This window comes from Dermacentor andersoni, chromosome 2 (assembly GCF_023375885.2).
Source record: "Dermacentor andersoni chromosome 2, qqDerAnde1_hic_scaffold, whole genome shotgun sequence".
NCBI classification, from domain to species: Eukaryota; Metazoa; Arthropoda; class Arachnida; order Ixodida; family Ixodidae; genus Dermacentor; species Dermacentor andersoni.
This window is the reverse complement of record NC_092815.1, coordinates 30,185,476-30,212,653: the sequence shown is the minus strand read 5'-3', so window position 1 is coordinate 30,212,653 and position 27,178 is coordinate 30,185,476. Positions and strand designations below refer to the sequence as shown.

The following is a 27,178-nucleotide window of genomic DNA, read 5'->3' as shown; positions in this document are numbered from 1 at the left end:
GCGAGAAGACCGCACATACTTTGAACGTAGGGTTACGTTATGACGGTACGTTACGTGAAGTTACGTTACGTTTAACACCGTTTCTTAAATAATAAGTTTGAGCAATATAATTTTTCTTGACTTCGTTTTGCTGACGGGTAAAATAGGGAAAGAAACCTTTTGCCGGCGATTGACGTGTTTTCTACATGATAACATAGTTACAATTGCATCGTCGCAATTGTAAGTGCTCTTGTATGCCCGCTAGAAATGCTAATAAACAGAAGCTAGAGAAGGACAGCTCGAGACACCTTACGGCAAAGCCAAATGGAAGCAACAATAAGAAGCGCACAGAGATTGCAATTATAATGTGGTAAAAGAGCATGGGCCATCAGGCTTTGTCCACCTCGTGGACGCGTCAAGCATTTCGACGTGCTGTCGTCATGCCCAGGCATGCGCAGTGGAACGTGCTTTGGTACAAGGCGCATGCAATCCCACGTGCGGCCACAGGCAACGAGCAGGCTAGGCGGCAGCATCCCACTGTCACACGCAGAAGCTCCGTTTACTGGCCATCGTTTCAAGCGATGACGAGAGGATAGATCTACGCGATCGGACTCACGTTGTGCGCTGAATTAAACACGTTGAGATTCAGGATGCTTTTCAACTGAATGCATCTCGACACTTCAACGGCACACCAAGGCACTTGCCGAGCAAGAATTTTGTAGCCGTGCGGTCTGAGCCTCTGCTTGGACTCAAAAGAATGAAGGTGCGTTTCTCGCGCTGCTCCTTGTTGTAGGAATCAACGAGGAGCATTGTTGAAGCGCATTTCCATCTACAGTCGAGGGCAAGTGCTTTTCTCGATTGGGTAGAGATGAGGAATTAAAAGCATAGAATTGAGGTCTGTTTGTGTGCATGGTCCAAACCACATCTTAAGCGACTACTGCTACATATTGCCGAGTATATTAATTCGGGTATGGACATCTCTGCCTTTCCATGAACTAAACCATTCATTTGTTCCACGACTAACGACAGGGTCGGAGGCGATCGTTCGCTCGTGTAACGTTCCAGTAGCGGGTAGTTTCTCTAAATATTGCATGAGGGAAATACGCCACACGTATCACACGGCAGCGGGCTAGTTGACGATACGCTTTTGCGGGTAACCGAGCGCGAGCTAGCATCCTTTCGTTCCGAGGTAGCGTTATTGTCGGGGCCAGGCGTGGCGCCGATGGGCACTGTGATGACATCCAGATGTGCTCCGCGCAGTTGCAGCTCTAATTGGGGCAGCTGGGGTCTATCAGGCGTGCCACCTTTTTCAACGGCCATTAGGTGCCAGCAGTGGTGCTCGTTGGTTTGTATGCGGGTTGCAAGGCTAGTTAGTACAGTATCCACGTCTACAGGACCTGCCTCCCCGCGGGATCGCAATAGGCTTAATGGCTGCTCTTGTAATTCATTTCGCGCTTTGAGTTGTGCTCTCTCTCGGTCGTAGGGACGTCTTGGCCAGTGCCTCGCTCGAAGCGAGGGCGTTTTTAACATTCTTTTGAAGCACTAGCCTGCACCAAACTGCAGGTAGCTTTAAGTGTTCATGTCCGTGTTTTTTTGCGCCTGTGTGTTTTGAGTGTGTGTGCCGCCTCATACGTCGTCCTCATCATGCTTATAGTGGCGTGCTTGGAGTGTGACGAAACAAGAGAAACATTTACATTTATTACAGGGCAGCCCTCTATTGCAATGTAGCTTGTTCGATAACACTCGCAGCACCTTTATGTGGGCGCGTAGTGCTCACAGAGAGACCAACATTATCATATTATAAGAGAAAATATTAAGGTACTAGAAAAGCTTAGAGTATGATAAGATCACGAAAAACAAAGGTCTGAAGTTCACTATAATGAAGTCTAAATAAGTCAATTAAGCCAATTTTTAGCACGATGTGTTTCTTGAATTCAAGGTTATACTGATGGTTTAACAAGTACCTGACAGGCTAGTGAGGTCAAGACTCGGTTGAACTGTCTTTCTTCTCAAATTCATCGTTTCAATATTCTTATTTTGGTATAAAGGCGCCAGCAGCAAGGCGCTTGCCGTCTGCGAAGCACAAAAATGTAAACTCGGATTCTCTGATTTCCATTGTACAGGACGCCTCTGCTCTTATTCATGACGTTGTGGGGAAAAATGCGACCAGACGCACGCTTACTTTTACCACCCGTACCGATCGCCGCACAATAGAAAGAACTTTTGTGCTTATAACAAATGTTTACAATTCGCTGGGAGAAACTGGCTCTTAATTCTTGAGTGCAGCTTTCGAATGGAGCGATGTACTTACGCGATCAAAGGAAGAGTGGGTCTCCCGAGTGTTCGAGTGGCACTCTGCTGTAAGAGCCCAGCGAACGGGCGATATGCATATTCGTGCATTTAGGGATGCATTGAAAGGACGTGCTATAACATGGCATCGTCATCGTCAAGGACAGGCATGCGAAAACAAAACAGACGGACAAATAAACAAGCTTCACTGCCCGTGGGGCAATAGTGTGGCCTCATTCGATGTATGTTGTTCGTCTAGCAAAGGCAATGCTACTATTTGCTAAGGCGTAGCTTCCGCGCCGCCTATTGGTATTTGTCGGAAACCGCCGAAGCCGTTTGAGGAAAGAATATGTCTACTCGGTATATATAATATCATATCAAATCATATCGTGGGTCACGGTGTGCCATATTCATCAAGACTGATGCCCTGCATTTGGAGCTCGTCATTTTCACCTGCAGTTGCCCACTGTATTGCAAGGTGCTCTGCTGTGTCAATCTCTGTTACCCGTGAACTACATATCTTAGAACTTAAGCCTTCCCAACCGTATCGGGGAACCAACGGGTGACAAAGGAAATTGCATCTAACATGCGTTGTGCTCTACGACATCTATTCTTCCGTTCTTCTTGGACAATCCGCTAGCCTCTTCCGACCTATTTCAACGTTTAACGCTTTAATATCTCTTTGGCCGTTTTTCAAATACGAGGTTTCATAAATCTTTGCGCTTCCCTAGTTTTTGCGGGGGCCTGAAAGACGTCGCACTGTAATGGACCATGAAAGGATACCAAGTGTGATCCACCTGACTACACGGAGCTACAGAAGTAATAAACCACGTTCTCTCGCTTTCGTCGCTTGCAAGCAACTGCGGCAAATACTATAATATACATGTAATACACTCCGGGTGCCATCTGGCGTGTCTCGTTCCCGTTTGAGATTCCCGGCCAACAACAGCGGGACTCATGCAACAATTTAAGAGCATGAGATGAGCTGCCAGGTGCTTCAACGAAATAGCTGGCTTTCTTACGAAGAACTGCACCTCGATATCCCCGCACCACCTTTTCACCGTGCAATGAAGCCGGCCAAAACAACCCCTAGTTAGCATCATTGCCTTTAAATACATTATTTCTCTCTCTCTCTTTACCTCTCTGTCTCGAAGAGCTTTCCTACTCGCACATTACGAGAGCTCTTGAGAATGGTGTTGAATTCGACACAAGCAGATACTCTAGAAATACGAAATGCCGGTATCGCGCTTGTCCTTGTCCTTAGGGGGAAGGTGGTGTACTCTGCGTCGCTGTGGGCAGTTAATTATTTCTTGAAACGATAAGGATAATGAGCACATAGAATCAACAATTCTGTCGCTAATGCTCTGCTGGCAAATACTCCATACTTAGTGGAAATTAGAATAAATATTTGCTTCACTTGACTTTTTAATGACCTTATTGTGGTGAAGCGGCTTTGACTCAATGACTGTCTGTGCACGTCTCTATACTTTCTCTCTCTCTTTCCCTTCTCTCTCTTCCCCTTGTCCCTTCCCCCAGCATAGGGTAGCCAACCAGACTCTGAACTGGTTAACATCTTTGCCTTCCTTATACCCCCTCTCTGTCTTCCTGTATTTAGTATTATGTTTTCGCAACGTGTTCTGAAATATAACCTGAACTTCCAGGCACACACCGACTCGCTGAATCGTCATATAAGACGCGCCCTTTGTGCCATGCTGCTTTTGCGTTACTTGAGTGTTGTCTTCTTTTGTTTCCTCTTTCCATTTACGTTAAGTTGCAGCGCGATATCTCGATTAGCGATATTGTCCCGTAGAAACGCTTCTACGCGCAGGTTTTGGTTTTGCAACGAACACACATTATAGAAAGTACGCGAGATTCAGCTATTCTTTCTGACTTTTTAGCGATCGCAATTATACTGCAGTTTTTTTATCCTGTTCGCTTTGCAGTCAGAGGAAAATCACGAAAGCAGTCTCTGTGATTGAAGAGAGAGAGACGTGTTATTTTTTTCTACTCCTCACAAAAATTGGTGTACGATTCATTTTTTTTTTCTCCATTGAAAAAGCGAGTGGCCGTGCAACTCGAAGCCGACCTCTCTGTCGGCTGAAAAGGGGAGAGCGTGTAAGCACGACAGCGAGGAAAGCTGTCTCTCTGTTTCCTGCTCCTCTGTGCTCCGAAGAGTGTGCTTTTCAAAGCTCGGCTTACGTCCCGGCAAAGAACGGAGGTCCTTCCTCGTTCGCGACCTCGCCCTCAACAGCGAGCTTCAGGTTACGAGTGCCGCCTCATTAGCGCAAGCCGCTTGTCGAACAAGAGAGCGCGTGCCTCTGCGGGGGGCCATTGTGTTCGCGGCGAAAATGCCCCTCCCCCCTCCCCCCTCCTCACCTCCCGCTCGCGGAGTCGACGCCAAGTCCAGCTTGTTGTGCGCCCGTAACCCGAACCGCAAACGGGAATGATGTGTGCTGATTGAAGACGCAAGCAAGCAGAGCACAAAATTATGTACGCGCGCTGGGAATATGCGCCCTCCCCCCCCCCCCCCCCCCCCCTCGCTGTTTTCGACTGCGGGAGTGGCAAAAGGATCCGCTAAATTACGTATTATTGTAAACGTCAATTATTAGCGGAAGTGTCGAGTTATTGTTGTATAGGAACGAGCTGGCTTGTTTGCGCTGTCGTTAAAGCGTTCCTTTAAATGTAAGTGTGTCGGCGATGTTTCGAAATAATCTCCTGGCAAACAGCGGTGGATTCGCAATCAGATGAAACAAAGGATATGTTGTGAGCCGCATACAAAGCGCTGGAAATGTTTGATGTTATCAAAAGACGACGTCTCTGCTTTCAACTAGGGTTATGCAGAAGTGTGGTGTTTACGTAAACTGCGCTGAACTTCTTGCGGGGTATGTTTTCGTCGTACGATGGACGCAGACTTAGCATGTTTATCGCACCTGTCGGAACAGTAAGATTGGTTGCCACTATGGTCTTTGTTTCATTCCAACATCTTTGTTTGAAAAACTGCGGCGATTGTAACTTAATTCCGACCCTTCTGCGAGCGACATCCGAAGAACAAAAACTGAAGTTCATGGCAAGGCTTTGAAAGAGCACGCAAACATGGATTATGAAAGTTATTTCACGCGTTTTTTATTCCGCTCGCATCAGTACCAGCTGATTACCAAATGAATATCTGCCTACTTTTCGTGTTCAATTTCCGATTTCTAAAATTACTAAAACACATAACGTCAAACTAAACCAAAGAGAGGTTACTTCTATGTTCTGCTAAGCTTGCCCACATAGCGTGTTTTGGAAGCGTGGGCAACGCGACAAAGCTGTGACCGTATTCACAAAAATGTTCTTTCGTAAGAGAACGTCTACATTGTCCGACGGGTTCGGGCCCCTGCCACTCCCGATAACGATAGACGTTATAAAGAGACTACCACTGAAGTTGTGGTCAATTGGGGACTGTCTTACGGAGGATAAATTTTGTGAATGCGGGTCAGGTGTCTACTTTCTACGCACACGAAGAGAACCCGAGGCATATACTTTGACATCACGTGTGCAGCCTGCGCATTTCCTTCTGCTCCAACCTATGCGATCAGATAATAACATTTTTGTCTTGCGGAGGAGTTTGGCATTCTGAAAGCCTATGTGGGCAGATGTATTGATAGAGATACACACACAACATCAGAGAGCTCAAGAAGAAATTCACTCCGTGTTTTGAGCAATTCCCATTCTCTTTGCGCAGCTACGTTTGCGCATTAGCAGCCCTAGTGGCCTACAAAAGCGTACAAAGCCGCGCTACTCTACGCACAGCCTTCGGCAGCGCGTGCCACAAGGCGACACAGCCTCCTCTACGTTCACGGCGATAGCAACAGCCCGACATTCTAACGCTGCGACAGCAAACATAACGAAAAAAGAAAAGAAGGACAACATTTATGGACACACAAGTATATGTTGGGGTAGGGATGTACCGGAGGGTCGTACGTGTCTGTTATGCGTCTTTTTTTTTTTGCACGGATACTTAATGTCCAGGTGTATACGCACGTATAGATAGATGGATAGCCACAGAAAGCCGCGTGACACGGAGACAGGACAGCAAGAAAGGCGAGGAACCTTACCTGTACCTTCAAGAAAATTGGGGGAAAGCGGAAAAAGGGAACGCCCCGATGAAGGACGCTGGCCCAGCGTAGACTTCCGTATCGACATGCACTGACAAACACTGGACACTGCCGCTACCGCTTGTTCGAATGTCCTTCTTGTTCGCGCAGCCCGCTGCGACGTAAGCCGTCTCGAAAGGGCTGTTTTTTGGAAGGCTCCTTCGTTATTTATCGAATGTTTGACTTTTACAAGCAAAGTGTGACGAAAGACGGTCAGGAAGACAGTGACAGCGACAGTGTGGCATTGTTATGCAACGTTACGCTCAGCGTAATGTGAAACAGAAGAGTCTTACTAAATAATTTAACAAAATACTCGTTATGGCAGCAATGTAGCAGTCACGATGAAACAGTGAGGCGCTTCCCTTCATATGGCAAACTTCGCAGATTTCATGAACGCAAGCGTGTTAGTGGCTTAGTTACATTATAAGGCGATTCGTGTTCGAGTGCAATGACGTGTGGAGCGGAAGGAGTGCCAGTGATGTGTCGAACCGAGTTGTCAGCAAGGCGCAATCTGTATAAGCAGTGCCACGCCATGCTACCCGAATACATTGCGCATTTGGCTTTCTTTGTGAAAACTTCTAATTAAGCAACAATGCAGGTATAATGTGTGCAACTACTTCTACCGGCGCTGTCCTTGTTTTGTTAAGCAACTTGTATTCCAGTGCTCATCAAACAACGCAAGCTCTCCGAAAAAAAAAAAAATGGAATAGCCATCTCTTTCGACTTGTTCGTTTTCCACCTCGATAAAATAAATGTTCCCCGTCATTACGTTCTTCCTTTTCCTTCATTTGTTGCACCTGTGTTAAGCACTTGCACCCTAGAATGACCACAACTGAGCTTTCAATTTTAATTGACGAAGCCATGGCATGCTTGAACACCCATTTCACTGACACGTACAATTCCACTGCATTATATTTTTTTTTGTTGCCGCTTACGTTGCTTTTCTAATGGTATTCCAAGCCCGTTCGGCCTACACGTCGTTGTGTACAGTGCACAGAATACAACACTAGCTTCTCCGATCACCTAGCTGCTCTTTCCTAGACGCTACCCTCTGCTATCGGCAAGAAATGCCGTTCACGACGCAAATTACGCTATTTTGCTGCTACACAGCGAAGAACTCGGGTCAGGCGCGTAGCGTGAATAACGCGGCGTCGATTGGAAGTCTGCTTTGTTCTTGACGCGCTTGTAGTGCACCGCACGTATCGCAAAGCCAACTGAGCTGAAAAGAAAGAAGCATAGAAAAAGAAGAGAAATGTCTTTCTCGTCAGCGGCCTCCATCTCAGTGAAACATCGATCGGTGGACGGGCGCTGTCTCATTTTGCTCTTTCCTCTCTTCTCCCTTCCTGTGTCCTCAGAAGGGGCCAGGACTTTCGAAAGGGAAGCGGTGTCGGAAACCCCGTCCCCTGATTGAATTTAAGGTTTGTCCGCGTCGGCGCATTAGCACAAAAGGACGTGAGGACCACGCCGAAGGCAGGTTCGTTGATAAGGAAAAAAAAAAGAGCCAGAGTCGCGCAGAAAGAAAAAAAAAAAAAATCAAGGGACCAGGAAATAGCCCTCAATCTTTCCGTCGGCTACCTTTCGTTTCGCTGCCTTTGTGACGCGGCGGCGCGCCCTCTGGGAGCCGGGGGCCATCATCGCACGAACGTCTCGGCCTTCGAGTGAGACTAGTGTGTATCGAGATGCCCGGGGAACCGCGCCCTCACCGTTCAATCTCGAAGCTGCCATTGGTGTTTATGGTGTACCACGCGGGAGAGAGAAATCCTTTACCTTGCAGTGTAAAGGTGTGCTCCTTTGGAGCCATCAAACTCGTTTCAACGCTACTGTGCACGCCTCGTTCAAGGACGAAACTGTTAGTTCTTCTGACTGTTGAAAGGGCCATCCCGCCTCGTTTGTTTGTCGACCGCGGGTGCGCCGAAAGACACGTTATCGCGGCGGGAACGTGGTTTGTGTGCTTGTCGCACCTGTTTGCCGCACATCGCTGTGAACTCGTTGACAGCGGTACTTAGCTAAGAGTTCTCGGATCTTCATTTTCTTACTCGGTATCTGCTGCGAACTGAGGGTGTACTTTGGATATCCCGTATTGGTTGCATTTTCTTGTTTTCCCCCTTCTGTGTGTGCTCACATTCATTCTGTTCACCTAACCTTATAGCGACGACTGGAAAAGCAAGTCGTCTTCCGAGGACGGGCTAGAACGCCCTAAGCAGCAAAAACCAAAACTCAATCACCAGATGAACTATCATTATGATCGACCTAGGACTTTGTCATGGATATCAGTTTTAAGTAAGTGAGCTTAGGCAAGATAGCGCATTTTCCAAAAATTGGAAGCGACATGTATGCCCAGATGAGAGGTTTTTGGCGAGCGTACTTTAACATGGCCGTATGATAATGAGGCACCTTAGATAGCTTCCCTACCGATAGGCCACAAACCTAGCGTTTATTATTTTTTTTTTCTGTAATAAACGATGATGAGCAATTGAACACAAGAAAGGCTCTCTAAAAGGGTGGCTTTTCGCTACATCACGAGATTACATTGCCACTATACACCATGTTGTATGCCTAATTTCTTTGTGACTGCACAGATTAGGCAAAATAAAATGTAATTGCCCTGAATCTTAGCATCAGCATTGCATAGCATTGCCTTCAAGTGAAAGAAACAAGAAGCATCATAACTTGAACAAAAAAGTTTGTCAGAAATAAGGGATGCGAAGAGAGTCAGCATAACTGTGAAGTCAAGATGCATTCAATTCAGTCGTTTTTTTCTCAGTTTAGGCGTTCTCAACACGGGCGAAGTAAAACAAAGGTGAAAGGCAAAAGAAGAATGGGCGAAATGTGAGTCTTTAGAGACAGAGTGAGAGAGAAAGGAAAACGTGTCTTTTCATGCCGCTCGCAAGTCATTCGCGCTGGACGCCATCTTCCCTTGGGAAAGAACGCTGCGCTGCATGCAAGCAAAGAGCGCGACCTTTAAGAAGCTCATTCCTTCCCTTCGAGATTTCTTATCTTTCGCTTTTTGAACTCAAACTGTTCCAAACCACGGCGACGCGTCAACGTGTTGCCATTTTTCTTCTCCTAACAATTCGCATTCACCTACATCCCAGCGCGCAGCGAGGAACACGAGAAGAAATAAAGATATGTTCGTCCTTCGGCACAGAACAACCAGGAAAGAAGTCGTCGACTTCCTTCCTTTCCATCTTTGTGCTCTCGTTCTCTTTGCGGCACATCTCACGTGGAAGAGACTTCATAAATAAGGCCGCGGCAGAACACGGCCGTGTAACTGGTCCCGACAGGCGAAGGACTCTGCGGGCGGCGTGACTGGCTCCTCGCACCTCGGGCGAGCGACAAGGGTAGCGGCGTAAATCTTCATTTAGCGGACACCCGGGCACACTCGGGCCCTTCCACCACATGCTAGGGAGAGCCAGTCATCTCTCGAGAGACTCCCAGCGCGAGCACAGCCGCATGTTTATGCCTTCACCGGCTCTTCGCAGTCAGAGCTCGGCAGTGCCGTAGCCTATACGCGAAGGATTATTCTTTCAAGACGACGTCTTCAGACCAAAGCAATCCCGAATAAGTGAGCTGGCAGTCAACGAAAAACGCCAGCCGTCGTTAGTGCCCTAAAGCCTGTTTAGAAGAAGAAGAAGAAACTTTATTAAAGAATAGCCCGGCTGTTCTTGCTGTGGTGGCCTCAGGTGACGGCTCGAAGTCCTTGGACTCGAGCGGCATCTTCGGCTTGCCGGACGGCCCAGAGCTGGTCTGCCAGCTCTGGGCAGACCAGAGTATTTTTTTTTCTACATTAGGCTCACTTCTTGAACGCACCCACTGAGGTGAGTTCCCGCAGAGTGTTGCAGTGATGGTTTTACAGGAGGAGGAGGAAAAACTTTATTTGCTCTAATAGGTTAGAAATTAGCGGTGGCAGATGTGGTCGGCCGTCTTCACGGTCTTCTTCCCCATCTGGGCAGGGTCGACGCCCCTATTCCAGGGCACCACTGAGGGTGGCTACTCGGTGAGCGTGCCTTACTAGTCCATGCTGGACTTTCGGGTCGCTGCTGGAGAGCACCCTCTCCCACTGCTCCGCACTCGGGTATTTTATTTGAAGGAATTGTTGATTGTGAACGCATCCCCATGTAATGTGATATAAGGTGGGCTTGGCGCCGCACCAGGGGCAGATGTCTCTATACTGGTGGGAAACATCTTGCTTAGTGTGTTTAGATTTGGGTATGTTCCTGTTTGCAGCCTCCTCCAAGAGGTTGCTTCATGCTGATTTAGGCTGTTGTGGGGTGGAGGGTATTTGATTCGGACCCCCTTATAGTAATTCAGAATGTCTGAGTAGCTTGGGTTGACTGGTATGGGTTCCTCAGGGTCGATGCTTGTGGCCGCTCGGTGGCCACAAGCATCGTGGCCGCACGGCGGCCGCACGGAAGCTTGCGGCCGCACGGTGGCCGCATTTCAATGGGGGCGAAATGCGAAAACACCCGTGTGCTTACATTTAGGCGCACGTTAAAGAACCCCAGGTGGTTCGAATTATTCCGTAGTTTCCCACAACGGCGTGCCTCATAAGCAAATTGTGGTTTTGACACGTAAAACCCCATAACTTAATTTTGAAGTGAGGAACTGTCATCGTACATATATAGAGCTTGCGACTATACCTGGCGTGTTGTTTTCTAACATTGATGAATCTCACGAGCAGTGGTGCATCCTTACCCTGTTCCTGAAAACGTCATTTACGACTCGCAATCGCATTATGGCTGTGAATATCAACATGTCTTAATAGACTGTAGTCGTGACAAGACGCGTACGTGCCTTTGTTTACTATGTTAGTGGCGCATTTGTTTCGTTCTGATGTCGCCGGTATACCTTATTCCTTTTCCTGAGCTCATAGACAAAATTCACAAACTCTAGTCAGGGGCGGTACAGTGTAACTACGTCATATTTTTGTTTTTAGCACTTCCTGTGGGCTCCAAGCTTCGTCCCGTCACCATAACGACAAGGTCGTGATTGATGGATGATATGAAAGAAGTAGACTAGACCGAAAGGATGCACCGCTATACACCTATACCGGTTCTGTGCACCCTTTCCTCCCGTATTTCTCTTCGTAATGGACGTCGTAGAAGCCGCGCTGCCGAAGGTTTCGAACAGTCAAATTTAACAAGTAAAGCTCATCTGACTCAATCAATCATGGATCGACAGAGCTGGTGAAGTTCCATCTTTTCTTGCGCTATAATTAGGAGACAACTTGAACAACGATGAACACAAGCACACGAGAGTGAAAATGTTAAACTTAAGTATGTGAAAATGTTTGCGTTTCACGTGTTCAGTCTTGTAAGGTTTGTGTTCGTCCTTATTGATGTTGTTTCCTAACGCCAGCGCAGGAAAACACAACTGCCAATCAGCCGTGCCTACATGCAGGATGTCATTTCATCCTTCAGTGATCAGCACGTTCATTTAAACGGTGTTTATTGCGCGGTGCAAGCAGCACCCGGCGCGCTGTTTTACAGATGAACTCTTTCTCTCTCTCTCTCTCATTAATTAAAACAAAACAAAATAAAGAACAATAGAAACTGAGGAATGAATATCGGTGCAAATGCAATAGGTAACAAAGGAGATATGCTCTGAAAGGAGCATTAGAACTAGACAAGTAAGCGAATAACGAAGCAACAAGTGTAGACGTGAAAAGGGGTGAGGGTGATACAAACTAAACGTCGAAAAATGCAAAACAAATTGAAGGTTTTTCTGGAAACAAAAGAAGAAAATGAAGGAGTAAACAAAGGTTCTCGGAAGATTTGCCAAAGGGGGCCACGAGACGTACCGAAACGTGGCTTTGGTGAGCTCGTGACGTGATCATACAAGATATCGTGAGCAGAATATCGTGAGAAGAAGAATACGAAGAAAAGAAAAAGAAAGAAGCGAACACGAGGAGAGCGAAGAAATGATTTGAGAAGAAGAAAGGTAAGTGGGAGATTGAGGCTTACCCAGGACCAACGTCGGCCAGCTCTCCATTCTGGCTGTGAGACCCTTGAGGAAGATTTGGTGAAGAAACATGAGCGTCTCACTGTAAAGAGATATAGAAAGAGCGAGTCTTCCTCATTGCAGGCTGCTGTTAAAGAGTGCGCGTGGAAAATTTCTCAGGCCCCTTTACAGCGAGAGACAACATTTTAACGAGAAAAGCAGGGAGCTCGGCCGGAGTAAGGAGCTTTGTCTCTGGCCCACTACTCTGCGTAGGGAGAAGGGATAGAGAGGGAGAGTGCAGATGACAATGAACTGTGTACCCGTGCGATATGCAAGCATGTTGCGCGCAGCCCATACAGTGAAGCTTTTGCGCTGTCCAGCATGGTGAACCTGAAAGCTTGGCGATCGTTCGGACGACTCCAAGGTTGCCTGCTTGACTACCTAGGGCCACAATAAGAGATCGAGGGCTTCAGGACAGGCCTATTCGGCTACGCTTCTCTAAGTCGTTGGTAGGCGTTTTTTTTTTCTTTTCTTCTTTTTAACACTGCAGCTTATATTTTTCTTTTTCTTTACTTTTCTTTCTCTTCTTTCTCGTTCTTTTTCTTTTTTGCAAGCACGATGATGCTACTTCCAGTCTGAAGAAAATCACCGAACATCGATACCGCATGCGATCGGACACTTACGGAAACTCTCAAAAGGACAGGGAAGCTTTTTACAAGCACAGTTAGACGGAAACACTGCTCCACTGCTTATTTTTTCCCTCGTCCCTCTCAAACCGTCAGTTGACCCGCCGAGAAAAAAACCTTCCTCTTTCGGAGCAGCGAAGTCTCTTCCGAGTAGGCATCACTCGCGACGAAGTCCATGGATGTCTGGCGCACGCATGTTCTATATGAACGATTGAGACAATTACTCACAACGCAGCAGAGGCAATAATCGTCACAAATGCCGGCGTCTTCAAAGAGGCGTTGAACTGTGTTCATACCTTTGTGATGCACTTTTGAAGGCCATGGGCCTAACTACGCCTTGACAAGTGAGAAAGACTGATGTGAGTCAATTAAACGCAGTTCTTGTTCAAGGTGCTGTCTATGGGAAGCGTGGTTGAGGATTGAGAAATATGATACAGAGTGGTGCAACTAATGTTCAAGATAAGTAGCTTGTCAGTTGGAGTATGAGATGTTTCTTGTGAGCAAAAGTTTCTGTATATGCATGTGGTGTACCTGAGACATTCGAGTAGTAGTAGGTGGTGTACATCGTCATCGTCGTGACTGCACGAAGATGTTGGAGAAGTCGCAAAGTTAATTCGCAATAAGAATTGCTTGGTGTAAGCTGTTCCAAGGCGGCGATGATGTCAGAGGGTGTTCATAGGTCGTGGAAGCTGTGTATTACGTGTCTTACTCTTTCGTATTCTACGTTGAAACTCATTTTTGACTGTTATATTCTGTGCGTGTGTATTAACTCAGTAATTCCTCATCTGTTTAGATGCTCATCGCAGTCTACATCGAGGTCGCTTGTGTGACTTTGTTCGTGACCTCGTTTAGAAACTCGATGTGGTGCGACTTGCCTTTGCCTTTTATATTTATATGTTTGTGGATGTATAGGACTGTGTGCTGTGGATTTCTGACCCTATGACGTCGTTTCTTTTTATTTTCCTACTACATATCTTTTTATATATCGTTATTTCTGCTATGAGAAAATGAGTAGCCGTCACAATTATAGGGTGAGTTTATCTCTTTCTTTTATTTTCATTTCAATAAAAAAATGATCTAGCTGGTGTTCGAGACGTGGGTCAAGAAGTTCATATAAAATAGATTCTCTTGTGCTCTTTGAGCCAGTTCAGCACACACAGTTCTCGCTTGAGGCCTTGTAAGGTGTGCCGGCTGTCGGACTGGGATATAGGAATAAGGCGGGTTTCCTAATATTCACGAGCCGCTTTTGCCAATGCATGCGCCATTATTTTTAGACCCGCCGTGGTTGCTCAGTGTCTATGGTGTTGGGCTGCTGAGCACGAGATCGCGGGATTGAATCCCGGCCACGGCGGCCGCATTTCGAGTGAGGCGAAATGCGAAAACACCTGTGTACTTAGATTTAGGTGCACGTTAAAGAACCCCAGGGGGTCGAAATTTCCGGAGTCCTCCACTACGACCTGCCTCATTATCAGGAAGTGGTTTTGGCACGTAAAACCCCATAACTTAATTTTAATTAATTCATTTTTCTGTGATTCCGCAGTGAGTTTAACTCACTGGTATACCACTTGTTTTAACGCGGAAGGTTGAGTAAGCTCGTTTAGTAGAGCGTAAGTTAGACATGCGTCTATTTGTTCTGGAGTGGCATATTCTATGCACGTAAGAGCAGCCAAGTAAGAAGGAATGACGACTGTTTATTGGCGTCATTAAAATCTTGATGAAGCCGATGACCAGTAAAATAGCTGCAAGATCCTTTAATAGCAAGGTCCATTAATAAGCTGAGTAGGTGGTGTGAAACTTTACGGTTGTGCTCAACATGTCGACGAGCATTAAAACAGTCACGCTTGTGTGAAAACAAAATAAACCTTCGCTTTGAACGAGTTCGACAAAAAATCTCCCTGTAGCTATCACCAAAAACAACAAGCACTGAGCGTATATTTTATTGATCTTCATTAAACTGGCGCTCGTGTTGGCGCGTAGATAAACAATTCCTGCCTGGCGCTTCTCGGTATCAACAGGCACCAACACAGCGAAGAAAAAAATAAAATAAAAATAAACCGGAAAAGCATATATTTAGCAATACACTTCTTGCACGACACATGACAAAAAAGAATCTTACCTCGGACTAAAGATCAGCAACTATTAGTGTTTAAATCGTATGTTGCTAGTTTTCTGTTTTTGTGTGTTATATGTCTGGAAAAGTTCACCACTACAGTGCCCCTGCGAATAAACTAACTGGAAACCTGAGGGTCAAATACGCAGGGCAGATGTATGCACAGCAGACACAAGCAGATGCACGACAGTGTCGCAACGCAACCTGCACGGCTGCGACCCCACGTAGGAACTCGTTTGAACGTAAACATAGAATAACCCGGGAGAATTGGGGGAAAGAAAAAAAAAATAACTTCGACAAAGGAGTCGCTCCCACCACGCCACCGCCTCAGGTAATCCGTCGTTGCTCGAGGCGACCAAAGCCGGTGGTTTTGACGGGCAACATACGATGCACTTTGAAATGAGAGGTAAGAAATCATTTAGATACAATAACAAGAGGGACTCAAAAGAAAGCCCTAAACGCCACCAAAAGTAGCGGTAACAGTCCAGACGCTGTTGACGATAGCGACGGCCGAGGATGACGACATCGACGATGACTAAAGTCAACAATGACTACTGCTACAGCATGACGCTTTTTCTCAAAACACGAACTTCTGAATAATTTCCCAACACTGTTTTCTCGCTCATTGATTTATCTCTCCGTATGGGCATTGCAAGATACAGCGGAGCCGAATACTCTTACGGAGAGCACAGGGATTATAGCCGGTGAGTTGGCAAGTTGTGTCCACTTGGAACGAATTCTGAGGATGACACCACTTTAGAAAAAATCATTCCCAAAGTGGCGCGGCAAAATAAATTGGCGCTCCAGTTATTTTTGTGTGCTTCAATGCATGAAACGGCGTTTTGTTAAAAAAGTGAGCTGAATGACGGTGCATTTTCACCGCAAGTTTGACAGCGCCTATCTCAAAACCGGTACTGCACTCCCTATTCTTCCCAAGTAGATATACCGTGAAAAGTCACCGGATACAATTTGCAAATTGCGATACAGGCCGTAAAGTCAATATTTCAAAAAAATAATTCCTTCATTTTTGTCAATTAGTTAAATGAATTCCGATTTAAATTGCAAGTGACGTCTGACTGTTCCAGCAATCCAGTCCAAGAATTAGAGTTGGCCACCACCCCACAGATGGTAGGGGTGGAAAAGACGTGTTTATATAAAAATTAAATGTTGTCCTCCGGGCCTAGGTTGGTCTCGCAGATCCTATATCACAGAATCCAGGCCAGAGGTCATGACAAAGGATAATAATTCTTTAAATTTCTGTGTAGTTAAAGAGAAAAGAAAACTGTCTACGGCGTTATTGTCACTGGGGTGGAAAGCGCTCGTCTTTAAGTAAGCGTATACTTGCCTGTTCAGGAATATAGAGTTGACTTCGTCATGTGTGCAGGGAGGTTTCTGAGAACTTGCCGCCATCTTAAATGGCCTTAGGAAGCATGACACCAGCAGCTGAAGCTGCTCCACGTACTCTTCTTCTGCCTCCACCATACGGAACACCAGGCTGTGATACAGAAAGAAAAGCATGAAGAAGAGCCATAGAGGCTAACGAGATGTGAATATGTGATTTGTTGTAACCTGCATGGAGAGGAGCTTTGGTGGACGAGAAGGTTCTAAAAGTGTTAGGAAAATGAAGAAAGAGAGCTCCACGCACGTGAGGAGAAGAAATACAGATGAGCGAGAGAAAAAGAAAACGGTAACGGCAACTCAAAAGTTCCTGGAAGGTAAATGAGGCTCTGCACAATCATCGATGAAAGGCTACGTGCGACACGTCGTCATCGACAGCTACGTGCGACACGTAGCTGTCCCACGTTACCGCTAAAGAGCACCATGACACCGTGAGAACTATTGCGTTCTAAACGTGCCAGGCTATTCATTTCATTTCATTTTTATTTCCTTAAGGACCTCACTGGGGCTATTACACAAGGGGTGGTTGGTACACAAAAAATACATTTGGACGCATTCGTTTTAACAACAGAGGTGATTTGTTAAGTTTGCAATGAAAGTTGATGGGCAGGTGATGGAAAAAACAGAGCTTGGAAGGTGTTTCCAATCTTTGGTGACGTTTTAGGAAGCCCAGTATTTTGTCAGTGGATGAAATGACGTTAGTTATATGCGTATTCCAAGTGGGATCATTAGACAGTGTGACACCTAGATATTTGAACGATGATACCGACTCCACTGGGACGTTTGCGATATTATATGAAAAAGGTAAGGGGTGTTTACGGCGGGAGAAGGAAACAAGCCTGCATTTGTTCAGGTTAAGAGATAGAAGCCACTTCTCACACCATTCTTGAATGTGGTTTAGGTCTTGCTGTAGAGTTATTTGTTCGTGGGTGTTTACTGTTCGGTAGATTACGCAGTCGGCAGCAAACATTCGGATTTTGCAAGATACACTAAGTGGTAAGTCGTTAATGTATATTAGGAATAGAAGGGAGCCGAGGACAGAACATTGAGGTACACATGATGTTACTTTCAGACAGTCGGAAGATTTGTTATTTACATGCACGAATTGAGAATGGTTAGTTAGTAATGCTTCGGTCCATTTTAGTACGTTAGGGTTCAAGTTTAACTGGGATAATTTTAGCATAAGTCTTTGGTAAGGGACTGTGTCGAATGCCTTTGGTAATCTAGAAAGATGGCGTCAGTTTGTAAGTTGTTGTCAAGGTTAGCATGCAGGTCGTGAAGAAAATTACTAGTTGTGTTTCGCAAGAGAATTGTACTCATTCGAAGGTCACGGTTGCACACTTAAGCTGGAATCATTTTTCTTCTTGAGGTCGCTCGAAATATCTTAATGCGCAGCAGAACTTTTTATCTGCTCATTGAGAGAAATAATAGGACAACTTTGGTAGCCCTTACAGCAAACAAAGCTCTAGAGTTTTACGTGCCAAAACCACTATGTGATCATGAGGAACGCGGTAAAGCGCTTGATTCCGGCCTCTCCACAACACAGGCTGCGAACTGTCTGTTTCTAAACTAGACGCAGATTAGGAGAAAGGAATTCATTCGCCGTAGTAGTTCAATGGCTACGACGCCGCGCTGCTGAGTTCGAGGTCGCAGCCATGGCGGCCGAATTTCGAAGAGGCCAAAATGCAAAAAAAAAAAGGAAACGAAAACGTTAGTGAAGATAGATTTATAAGGTGCACGCTAAAGAACTCCAGGCGGTGATAATGAACTCGTAGAAATATCTTAGGAATATCCTCCAGCTCCGGCTAGCCTCAAATTCAGATTGTGGTTTCGGCACGTAGAGCCCCAGAATTTAATTCAGTTTAATTTTAGGGGGATTCCTATGGCTTCCACCGCCATTCTAAGTAGGTTGAACAAAGATGCGGGCGCCGTGAGCCGTAATACAGCACGCGTTATCCCTCGCGTAGAACTACACACCACCGGCGATTATCTCCGCTTTCCGAGTTTCCCGTTTCGCTCTTCCGCACCCAGAACGCGCGGGAGTCTGTTATTGCGAGGGCCGTGCGCTACGCCGTCCTCCACTAGCGCGCCTGAAATCACAGAGCGCTCATGGTTCAAAGCCTTGAGCATGCACGCTCACCGCTCAGGTCGGGCTCTGCGTCGGCGGAGGAGTGTAAAACGGCTACTAAAGAAGATGATAAGAGCCACCGAAGGGGTCAGTATTCAGCGACTTGCTCCCGAAAGAAAGAAAGAAAGAAAGAAAGAAAGAAAGAAAGAAAGAAAGAAAGATGTCAGGAATCGGAACGACGTCTCCACCTTTTTCCTCCTCGCCACCGTCGCACAAACGCGAGTGCCTTCGAGATCGTGAAGCACGCTGACAAACAAGCAGTCTCCCTCGCACTCTGCCCAACTTTCGAGCTCAGGCTCTGAAAAGCTTCGAGGCAGTCGCTGGTGACTCGGCATAAGCGGCTGACGCGGTTCGGGGCCGGTTCGGGTGCCCTACTAATTGGCTGCAGAGTTGATTCCCGCTAAGCCCATTAGCACGGGCGCGGATAATCGAATGACCGCTCGGGCGGCCGTCGTTCCTACATAATTAACGCCGCCACTAGTGCCCCGACTAGTCGCGAACGCGCAGCGCACGCCGCCGCCGCCGCCTACGACGACGAAAACGACGACCCTTCTCCCTACCTCAAACCCCGCGCTATGTATAGACAGCTCTCCGTCTCACTGCTCCTGCATACCCCCTTGCCCACCTCCCCTTTCCCCCTTCAGCCCTCGATTCCACGTACCCTCGCATATCGCGCAGCCACCACCACAACCACCACAGCCAGCGCCGAGAATCGTTTCCCCCACAACGACAAAAAAAAAAAAAAGGAATAAATGAAACCTGCGATTATCCGGACTTGCCTTATATTTTGTTCTCTTCATTACGCTGCCAGAGGGCACGCGCCGCCGATCTCTTTAAATTAATTCGATCTGCCAGAAAAAGCTGTGGTTACTTGCTTCCGGCGGAAGTTAAGTCCTCCCCGATTTTTTTTTTTTTGCCCTCATTTGCGGTGGTTTCGTATCGCAACATCGGCACGTGGTCTCGGCGGTCAGTGTTTCAACAGTTGCTGACTGTGCGAGAGGGGCCGTCCTCGCCGAAAAAGCCACGCGAGTATGCGAGCCGCTGTGAAGCGGCAGTGCGAGCGTTAAATAAAGTGCTAATCCAGGCTGAGTGAGGAGACGCACTTAATTAGTTTGGTTTCAAATACTCCCTTCCGTTCGTCGGCATTTTGTGCGTGCGAATTCTTTGTGTGATCTCTCGCAAAATGAGGAGGCGTGCGTCCGCGCTAGCTATCACAAAAAGAAACGAGGAATAGGAGAGAAGCGCACATATCGATTAAAGAAGAACAAATTCAATTTATCACAAACAGAAAGGAGCACGCAGAATAATTATTCCTTTAAAACGCGTCCTAAACGTTTAACCACCTGAAGCGCACTTTGGGATTCGACGGCAAATTAATCGTCACGAAAGCGTGAATGCTATATATACCGGCGGAAGAAAAGCACAATAAACTGCGTATTAAAAGATAGACGTCTCTTTGACAGGGGGGAAGAATTCCACCCTTAAGAAGTTCCACCGCTGAATTGTGTTTTGTCAAGTGATGCAGCTGGTAACCCAGAGGCGTAGCGATTTTTTACAGTCATGCTTGCCATTTCCTGGCTTAAGTCCCTACCAGCTTAGTTTCAATCAGCCTGGCATGCTGGCCCTGTTTTTTTTTATGCTAATGCGTATTCTTTGTTATCAAAATGAGCTAGTTGAGCTGTATTAAAAGGCTGTCCTACAAAACTTCCCAAAGCAGGCTCTTCCGGCTCAGTGCCGAACTGTAATAGTGAACGCTGATTTCGTGCTTTTACCTAACGTTTCGAGCAAGGCGTACGCGTTAGAAGAGAAGGAGCCAGTGGGTCGTTCATCTAGTCGACCTTATCTACGCACTGTTGCAGTTAGATTTTAACGCAGCAACATTAAGTGACGCCTCTCGGCTGACTGCGCTAATGACTTTAACGCGACGGTATTCTTTGTTACTATACAAGTGGGCGAAATACACTCTCTGCACGATCCAGCTAGCGAAACGTTTAACCATCATTGCCATACAATGCAAACACGCCCTTGTTTGAAGCAGCACCAAAAACTCAGCAAAAACACGCCCATTTTACTCTCTATCTTTCCCTTCCCATTTTAGGGTAACGGGCATCCTGTTGCTTCGTGTTTTCGTGCACCTCATTCCGTGTCATCTGTCCGATGACTGAATGATCATTTCTAATGACATCCGGTTTTAAACGGGGTCCCCGAAAAATAGTCATCTAGCCTGTTTGAGTTAACCAGGTTTTACTATATCCATTACAGTCTAGCATTTTGGTTGCCGGTAGATTATATTGTAAAATTACCTATGTTTGTAGCGACCCTGGCTCCATCATCTTGTCCCTGCTCCCCCCCCCCCCCCCCCCCCCATTTTTTTTGCTTCTTTTTACAGCAGTACTCGAAAGGTTTCCTGATTGTGCCTGCCGCTGGCGCGTTGAGCGCGCCACCTGTTGATTAAGGAAAACCAAGTGGTGTCGTTGCACCGCACTCACCTGTTCCGCTTACGCATGTTCTCAGCGTGTGGTGAGCTGATGTACTCCGCGACTATTTGCTTCCAGCGACGGCGGCAGAGCCAGCCCCGGAAAAAGCTCTGCACCTGCACGAAAAAAAAGAAAGAAATGAGAGAGAAAGTTTTGAAGAATCTTTCCGCTCCTTCGAGCTTTTCTGAAGGCGTTCAGCCGCTTGCCCCTAATATAGATGTCTTGGCGTCACTATATCATCAAAACTAACCTGGAATGATCACATTGAATCCATAATCGCCAGCGCCAACAAAACACTTGCATATCTTCGCCGGAATTTCCCACGCGCTCCTCAGGCTCTTAAACTTTTACTTTATAAAACACTGATTCGTTCGAAGGTGGAATACGCCGCCTCTGTTTGGGACCCTTTCCATGACAATCTAATCTACTCACTCGAAATGGTTCAAAATAACTCTGCACGTTTTATTATGTCTAATTATGCTCGAACCGCAAGTGTGACTAATATGAAATCGAGCCTTGAACTACCATCACTAGCATCTCGCCGTAAGTTTTATCGCTTGTGTCTTTTTCACCGCATATTTCAGCATCGTTCTCTACACGATGATTTCATCTTTCCTCCCCAGTACGTATCACCACGCATTGACCACCGACATAAAGTAGCCGTTCCTTTTTGCAGGACTTCTACTTTTCAATATTCATTTTTTCCCTGGACTTGTGAAGAGTGGAACCACCTACCTACCACTACTGCAGAAATTACAGACCATCAACATTTCAAAAATGCTTTAACAGTAACTAATTAGTTCTTTACCTCATGTTATTTCTCGTTTTTTCTCTTGTTTGCTTGTGCTTGCCTGTGTCATCTACTCATTTTACATTGTTTTGTAGTTTGGTGATTTGTAGTGATTTGATTTGTTAATTAGAGTATTTGTATTTGCATTGGTACATTATATAACTCCATGTATAAGTATCTTTTCACAGAAATGTTTTTTTTTTTTTGCCACTCCCCTCTGTAATGCTTCGGCCCTGAGGGTACAATAAATGAAATGAAAATGAAATGAAAAGACGCCATTCCACAACCTCACATCCAACTATCCGACATGACCATATCGAGTTTGTGTAAAAACCGGTACGATCATACGTAACTATTCGGTGTGCAGTTTATTAGGCACGTCGGTCATTTTCAATGACGATAGCGTTTTTGCATATGATAAGGGAAATAGTAAACTGTTATTGATGGTTTCGCTTTTGGCACCGCATTCTTTTTTTTTTCTGTATGTGCATTCGCATCTCACGCGGTTTTCTTCAATTCGTGATGTGCTTCTTTCCTCCTTTTCGCACACTCATCTCGCCTCCTTTCCTTACTCCTGCTTTTGGTGATGGTGGGGAAAAATGTGCTTTTACCATATGTACTACAGCCACTTCGCTAAATTCTAACTCCATCCCCTTTCTTTTTGTCAGTTGATTATACACGCCGACTGCAGCGTGAAAGTGCCTTTGGCTGACACGATAAATCATAGTGTAAAAAGAAAAAACGAGAAAACAAGTTCATCACTCTGTACAGTAGGCGCATAGAGAAACAGAGACGTGCTTTCCAGTCACGTTTACGCTTTTCCATGTTTCATGCGAATAGCCAGGCAGCCAACAGAACTCTTCCATGAAGGTTGTCGTGACTTACGCTATAATTCCAACCCTTTCATATGTTCATATTGCACGTTTCAGTCGGTCTTTGTTGGCCCTGTTGGCTTCAAAGGCTTGGCCCGTCGCCCCCTTGGTGTTGAGGTAGCAACGGGAGGCTGTAGGCAGCGCAGGATTGATTGTTGGGGGCTTTGAAAAACCAAGTTAGTCGTTGAGCTTACCTCAAAACACGACGCCTTGTTGCCTTCAACTATCGCTTGAAAGTTTCTCTAGTTTATTCAGTTTCTTCACGGAGGATTTCTCTAACCACAAAGGCAACCACGCTGTAGTTCTCAAAGTCACCTTTCTGTGCCTGCTGCTCAATTCCAGGTGTGAACTCGGGCGAGCCTGGCAGGTAACACACTTCTACAAGTTTACTTTGCTGCTCATGCTTGTATCAATAAACGTATGTCGCTGCAAAGTCTACACTATTTGCCGGAATAGAAGTCAAATGCTACAAAGAGGGAGTTGGAAAACTATTGCGTCGCTCCCGTGCTGCGGCATACATAATGCTGTGAAAGGTGACCTGAATAATGATTACCTGAACGAGGTTAATATGGAACCATTTCAAAACTTTTTTCCTTTGAATACCTATTTTTAATCAGACACCTTTTCTTCGAGTGATACAAATGAGTAGTATGTGATCTAATTTGGGTTCTCAAATATCTGTTTGTATTTTTTGCGCTCCACTGGGATCTCCGGGTCAGCTTATCTGTACCAGAGACGAAGCGTGGGCAACCCATAAACAATTGCATTATGCTTGCAAGAAGACAAACAGCGTAACATTTTTAGGTGACTTGGAATAGAGTTACAACTACAACTTTCCACTATTCGGCCGCTTTTTATATAGTTGTGAAGACTTAAACGATGTCCTTATGCTAACTGTGCGCAGGAAACAAGTTGTCAGAAGTTCAATCACCGCAAGCTTTTCCAGCTGGAGGAAGTTTGCCATCGGAGGTTTCGCGCTGGAGTGGCCCTGACACCTACAACCTGGGCTTGCAGATTGACAACTGAAAACTCTGGAACGTGTCCTCCTCCTAAGTAAGTTTCTAGCTCCTGCGCCTAGAGTCGACGCTCATCAGCTGTAATATCGTTTCGGCTGGGGTCCGGCCTTCATCAGCATACGATGCACGGCGTCAGGGCAGTTAATAATAATAATAATAATAATAATAATAATAATAATAATAATAATAATAATAATAATAATAATAATAATGTTTATTGCCACAAAATATACAAAACAACACAAGCAGGCCGGTCTAAGCCTCAGTTGGCTTGTAGGACCGTGCCAACGAATGTGATACACAAAGCAAAAAAAATATACATAAATTGATGAGAAATGAAGAATAAATAAATAAAAAAAAAAAAATGAAAGGCAAAAAATTGAAAAGAACAAGATAACATTTGGTTATCTACATATAACAAAAGTTGAAGAGGTAACTATAGCGATGCAAAAAAAAAAAAAAATGTACAAGAGGGTAATATTACTGTAGCTGCTTTAAAAAGCGTTTTAGCGTGCTGTTTGATGTCGCGTTAAAAATTTCTTCTGGTAATTTGTTAAATATGTCAGGCACATAAGCACAGCGTCTGGCCGCGCCATACCTTGTGGCTGAACGAGGAATTACATAACGGACATGTTTTCTAAGCTCTCTTGCGGCGGCACTTTGTTATTTGAAAGCGGAATTCCAGAAATGTTTAACGACAACTGTTTCTATAAGTAATGAATGGAAGTTTGGTAGACCAAGTTCACGGAAGATGTTAGCAGATGTTACTATTGGGGAATTGTACGCAACATTTTTAAGAATGTTTTTTATAATCCGGTCAACCCTGCATCTCCAACGATCCGAACAAAAGCCAAAGACTGTAATGCCGTACCTCAACACACTGTAACCTAGTGCCTGTGCTATAATCTTTTTTACAGACAAGGGTGCAATACTTTTGATATTAAATAACAGCCACGCTACTGACCTCAGTTTAGAACAAATTAGTGATAAATGATGTTGCGACGATAAATTACTATCGAAATAGATTCCGATATATTTCACACAATCCACGTATGGAATAGGCGCACATTTACAATGAACACAGTCTGACTCATGCAAGTAGAGAGGCATGTTAATAACAGTAGTCTTAAGTGGGGAGCGAAAACAAACAAGTTTTGTTTTTTGGGCATTTACAACAATTCCATTATTAGAGAACCAAAGGATTGCCTTGTACACGTCATTTTGCAACATATCAGTGGACGTTTTATAAGAAAGGTGTTTCGCTACTAATACAGTGTCGTCAGCATACTGGAATACTGAACATTTCGAAATTGACAAAGGGAAGTCGTTAACAAAGATATTAAACAACAATGGCGTCAAAATGGACCCCTGAGGAACTCCAGCTTTTACCGACAGCTTAGAACTAAGTACACCCTTGTCATCGGTAGAGACCACCTGAAATCTCTTGCTCAAGTAATTTTCAAGAACATTGTAAGAAGGCCCACGAAATCCCCAAAGATGTAGTTTACTTAACAAGATTTGATGATTTAGGGTGTCGAACGCTTTCGCTACATCTAAAAATAGCGCACATGTGAAAAGATTCTGATCAAATGCCGAGAACAGTTCATCTGAAAATTCCTCAAGCAGTGCCACAGTACCACGCCCTGAAATAAAGCCAAACTGTTAATTGGTCAGGATAGAAAATTTGTTAAGAAAAGAAGACAGTGTGGAAAAGAAAATTTTCTAAGACCTGAGCAATAATCGGCAATATAGAAAATGGCCGATAGTTTTCAATACTATCTTTCTTCCCTGACTTGTGTAGTGGTACAACAATTGCAGTTTTTAAGCATTCTGGAATTTCGTCGCCTTCCAAAAAACCATTCAGTATATGCAGGATAATATCTGACAGTGCATTGAAATTCCTTCTAATGGTGTGTAAAGAAATTCCATCATATCCAGTGGGCTTGTTAGGGCGGAAGTTGAAAATAATTTCTTCCAGATCCCCCCCCCCCCCCTTTTACCCTTCAAAATTCTCGGAAGAAAAAAAATATTATGGGGTTTTACGTGCCAAAACCACTTTCTGATTATGAGGCACGCCGTAGTGGAGGACTCCGGAAATTTCGACCACCTGCGGTTCTTTAACGTGCACCTAAATCTAAGCACACGGGTGTTTTCGCATTTCGCCCCCATCGAAATGCGGCCGCCGTGCCCGGGATTCGATCCCGCGACCTCTTGCTCAGCAGCCCAACACCATAGCCACTGAGCAACCACGGCGGGCCTCTCGGAAGAAAAGCCGACGCAGATACGGAATGCCCTAACGGCGTAGTGCTTGTATCTGGAGAGACGGCCCTTTAGGACGCTTTAACAAAGTGCCTGTTGAAAGCATCAACAGGCAATAATAATAATAATAATAATAATAATAATAATAATAATAATAATAATAATAATAATAATAATAATAATAATAATAATAATAATATTTGATAAAGCCGGACTCTGGCGCCGGAACCTGAATCCATCGTTTAGTTCACGCGTCTATTTCAATGTGTATATATATATATGTGTGTGTGTGTGTGTGTGTGTGTGTGTGTGTGAGAGAGGAAGGAGGAGGAGAGGAGAGACAAAGAGGAGGAAAGACAGGGAGGTTAGCCAGGGGCGAGAGGAAATACACGCTGCAGCAAACTACAACGCTCTCAATACCTTGCGGCATTGACTGCAAACTGTCGTAGGCGGTCATACAGAAATGGTACTCTAAAGGAACGCGGACGATTCCCAAGATACGGCCTCGAGCGACTTCAACACGACGCCCGGCCAGCAGCGAGCTATACGTGTGCGGCGGCCGCTTCAGCGCCTCCGTTTGCGCTCATGCCTCGCTGTGAGCGTCGCCAGTCCGTTCAACACACACACGCACACACTGGCAGTCTGTGCCTGCTAACGAAATTACCGAGTGCGCTACACACTGAGTGGATTAGACGGGATCAAATTTTCAGCTCAGCGTGCGGACCTCTGCCGGCGCCCCTGCACGGCCACCGCCTGCAGCGCAAACCCGGAAGCGCGCCATCTGTGAGCGCCGATCAGGTGAACGCGATATCATAACGGCGGGACATGACGTGAGACGCCAGAGTTAGAAGCAGGCTTCTGGAGTTATTTACCCGGGGAACGCCTGGGGGGTAATGAGGTTATAAGCTCTGTGCGTGCCATAACTTCGTTGTTTTGTTCGTCGTCGCCATTTTAATTAGCCTCCCAACGCTGATCATCGAGGGCCTCTTCTAGGGCTGCTTTTTGTTTTGTACTTGAAAAAAATCTGGCTCTCTATATTGATTTCCCTCTCGGTGGCTATCGTGTGAATGAAACCACAGTGTGCCGCAGCATAATGGG

At 45.7% G+C, this 27,178-nt stretch overlaps 1 protein-coding gene across 2 annotated transcripts in view; it reads right to left on the bottom strand.

Moving 5' to 3' along the window:
* Positions 1-27,178, bottom strand: part of LOC126542489 (ras-specific guanine nucleotide-releasing factor 2-like) — a 402,122-nt gene that overhangs the window by 60,298 nt on the left and 314,646 nt on the right. The window contains exons 5-8 of one of the 2 annotated variants that reach the window (XM_072286375.1): positions 21,156-21,259; positions 16,486-16,635; positions 12,368-12,447; positions 6,366-6,371 (exon numbers count right to left, since the gene is read on the bottom strand). In XM_072286375.1, the coding sequence (XP_072142476.1) occupies positions 6,366-6,371; positions 12,368-12,447; positions 16,486-16,635; positions 21,156-21,259 (340 nt within the window). Of the gene's footprint in view, positions 1-6,365; positions 6,372-12,367; positions 14,189-16,485; positions 16,636-21,155; positions 21,260-27,178 lie in introns of those variants that run through there. The other variant, XM_072286374.1, reaches the window with a different exon arrangement.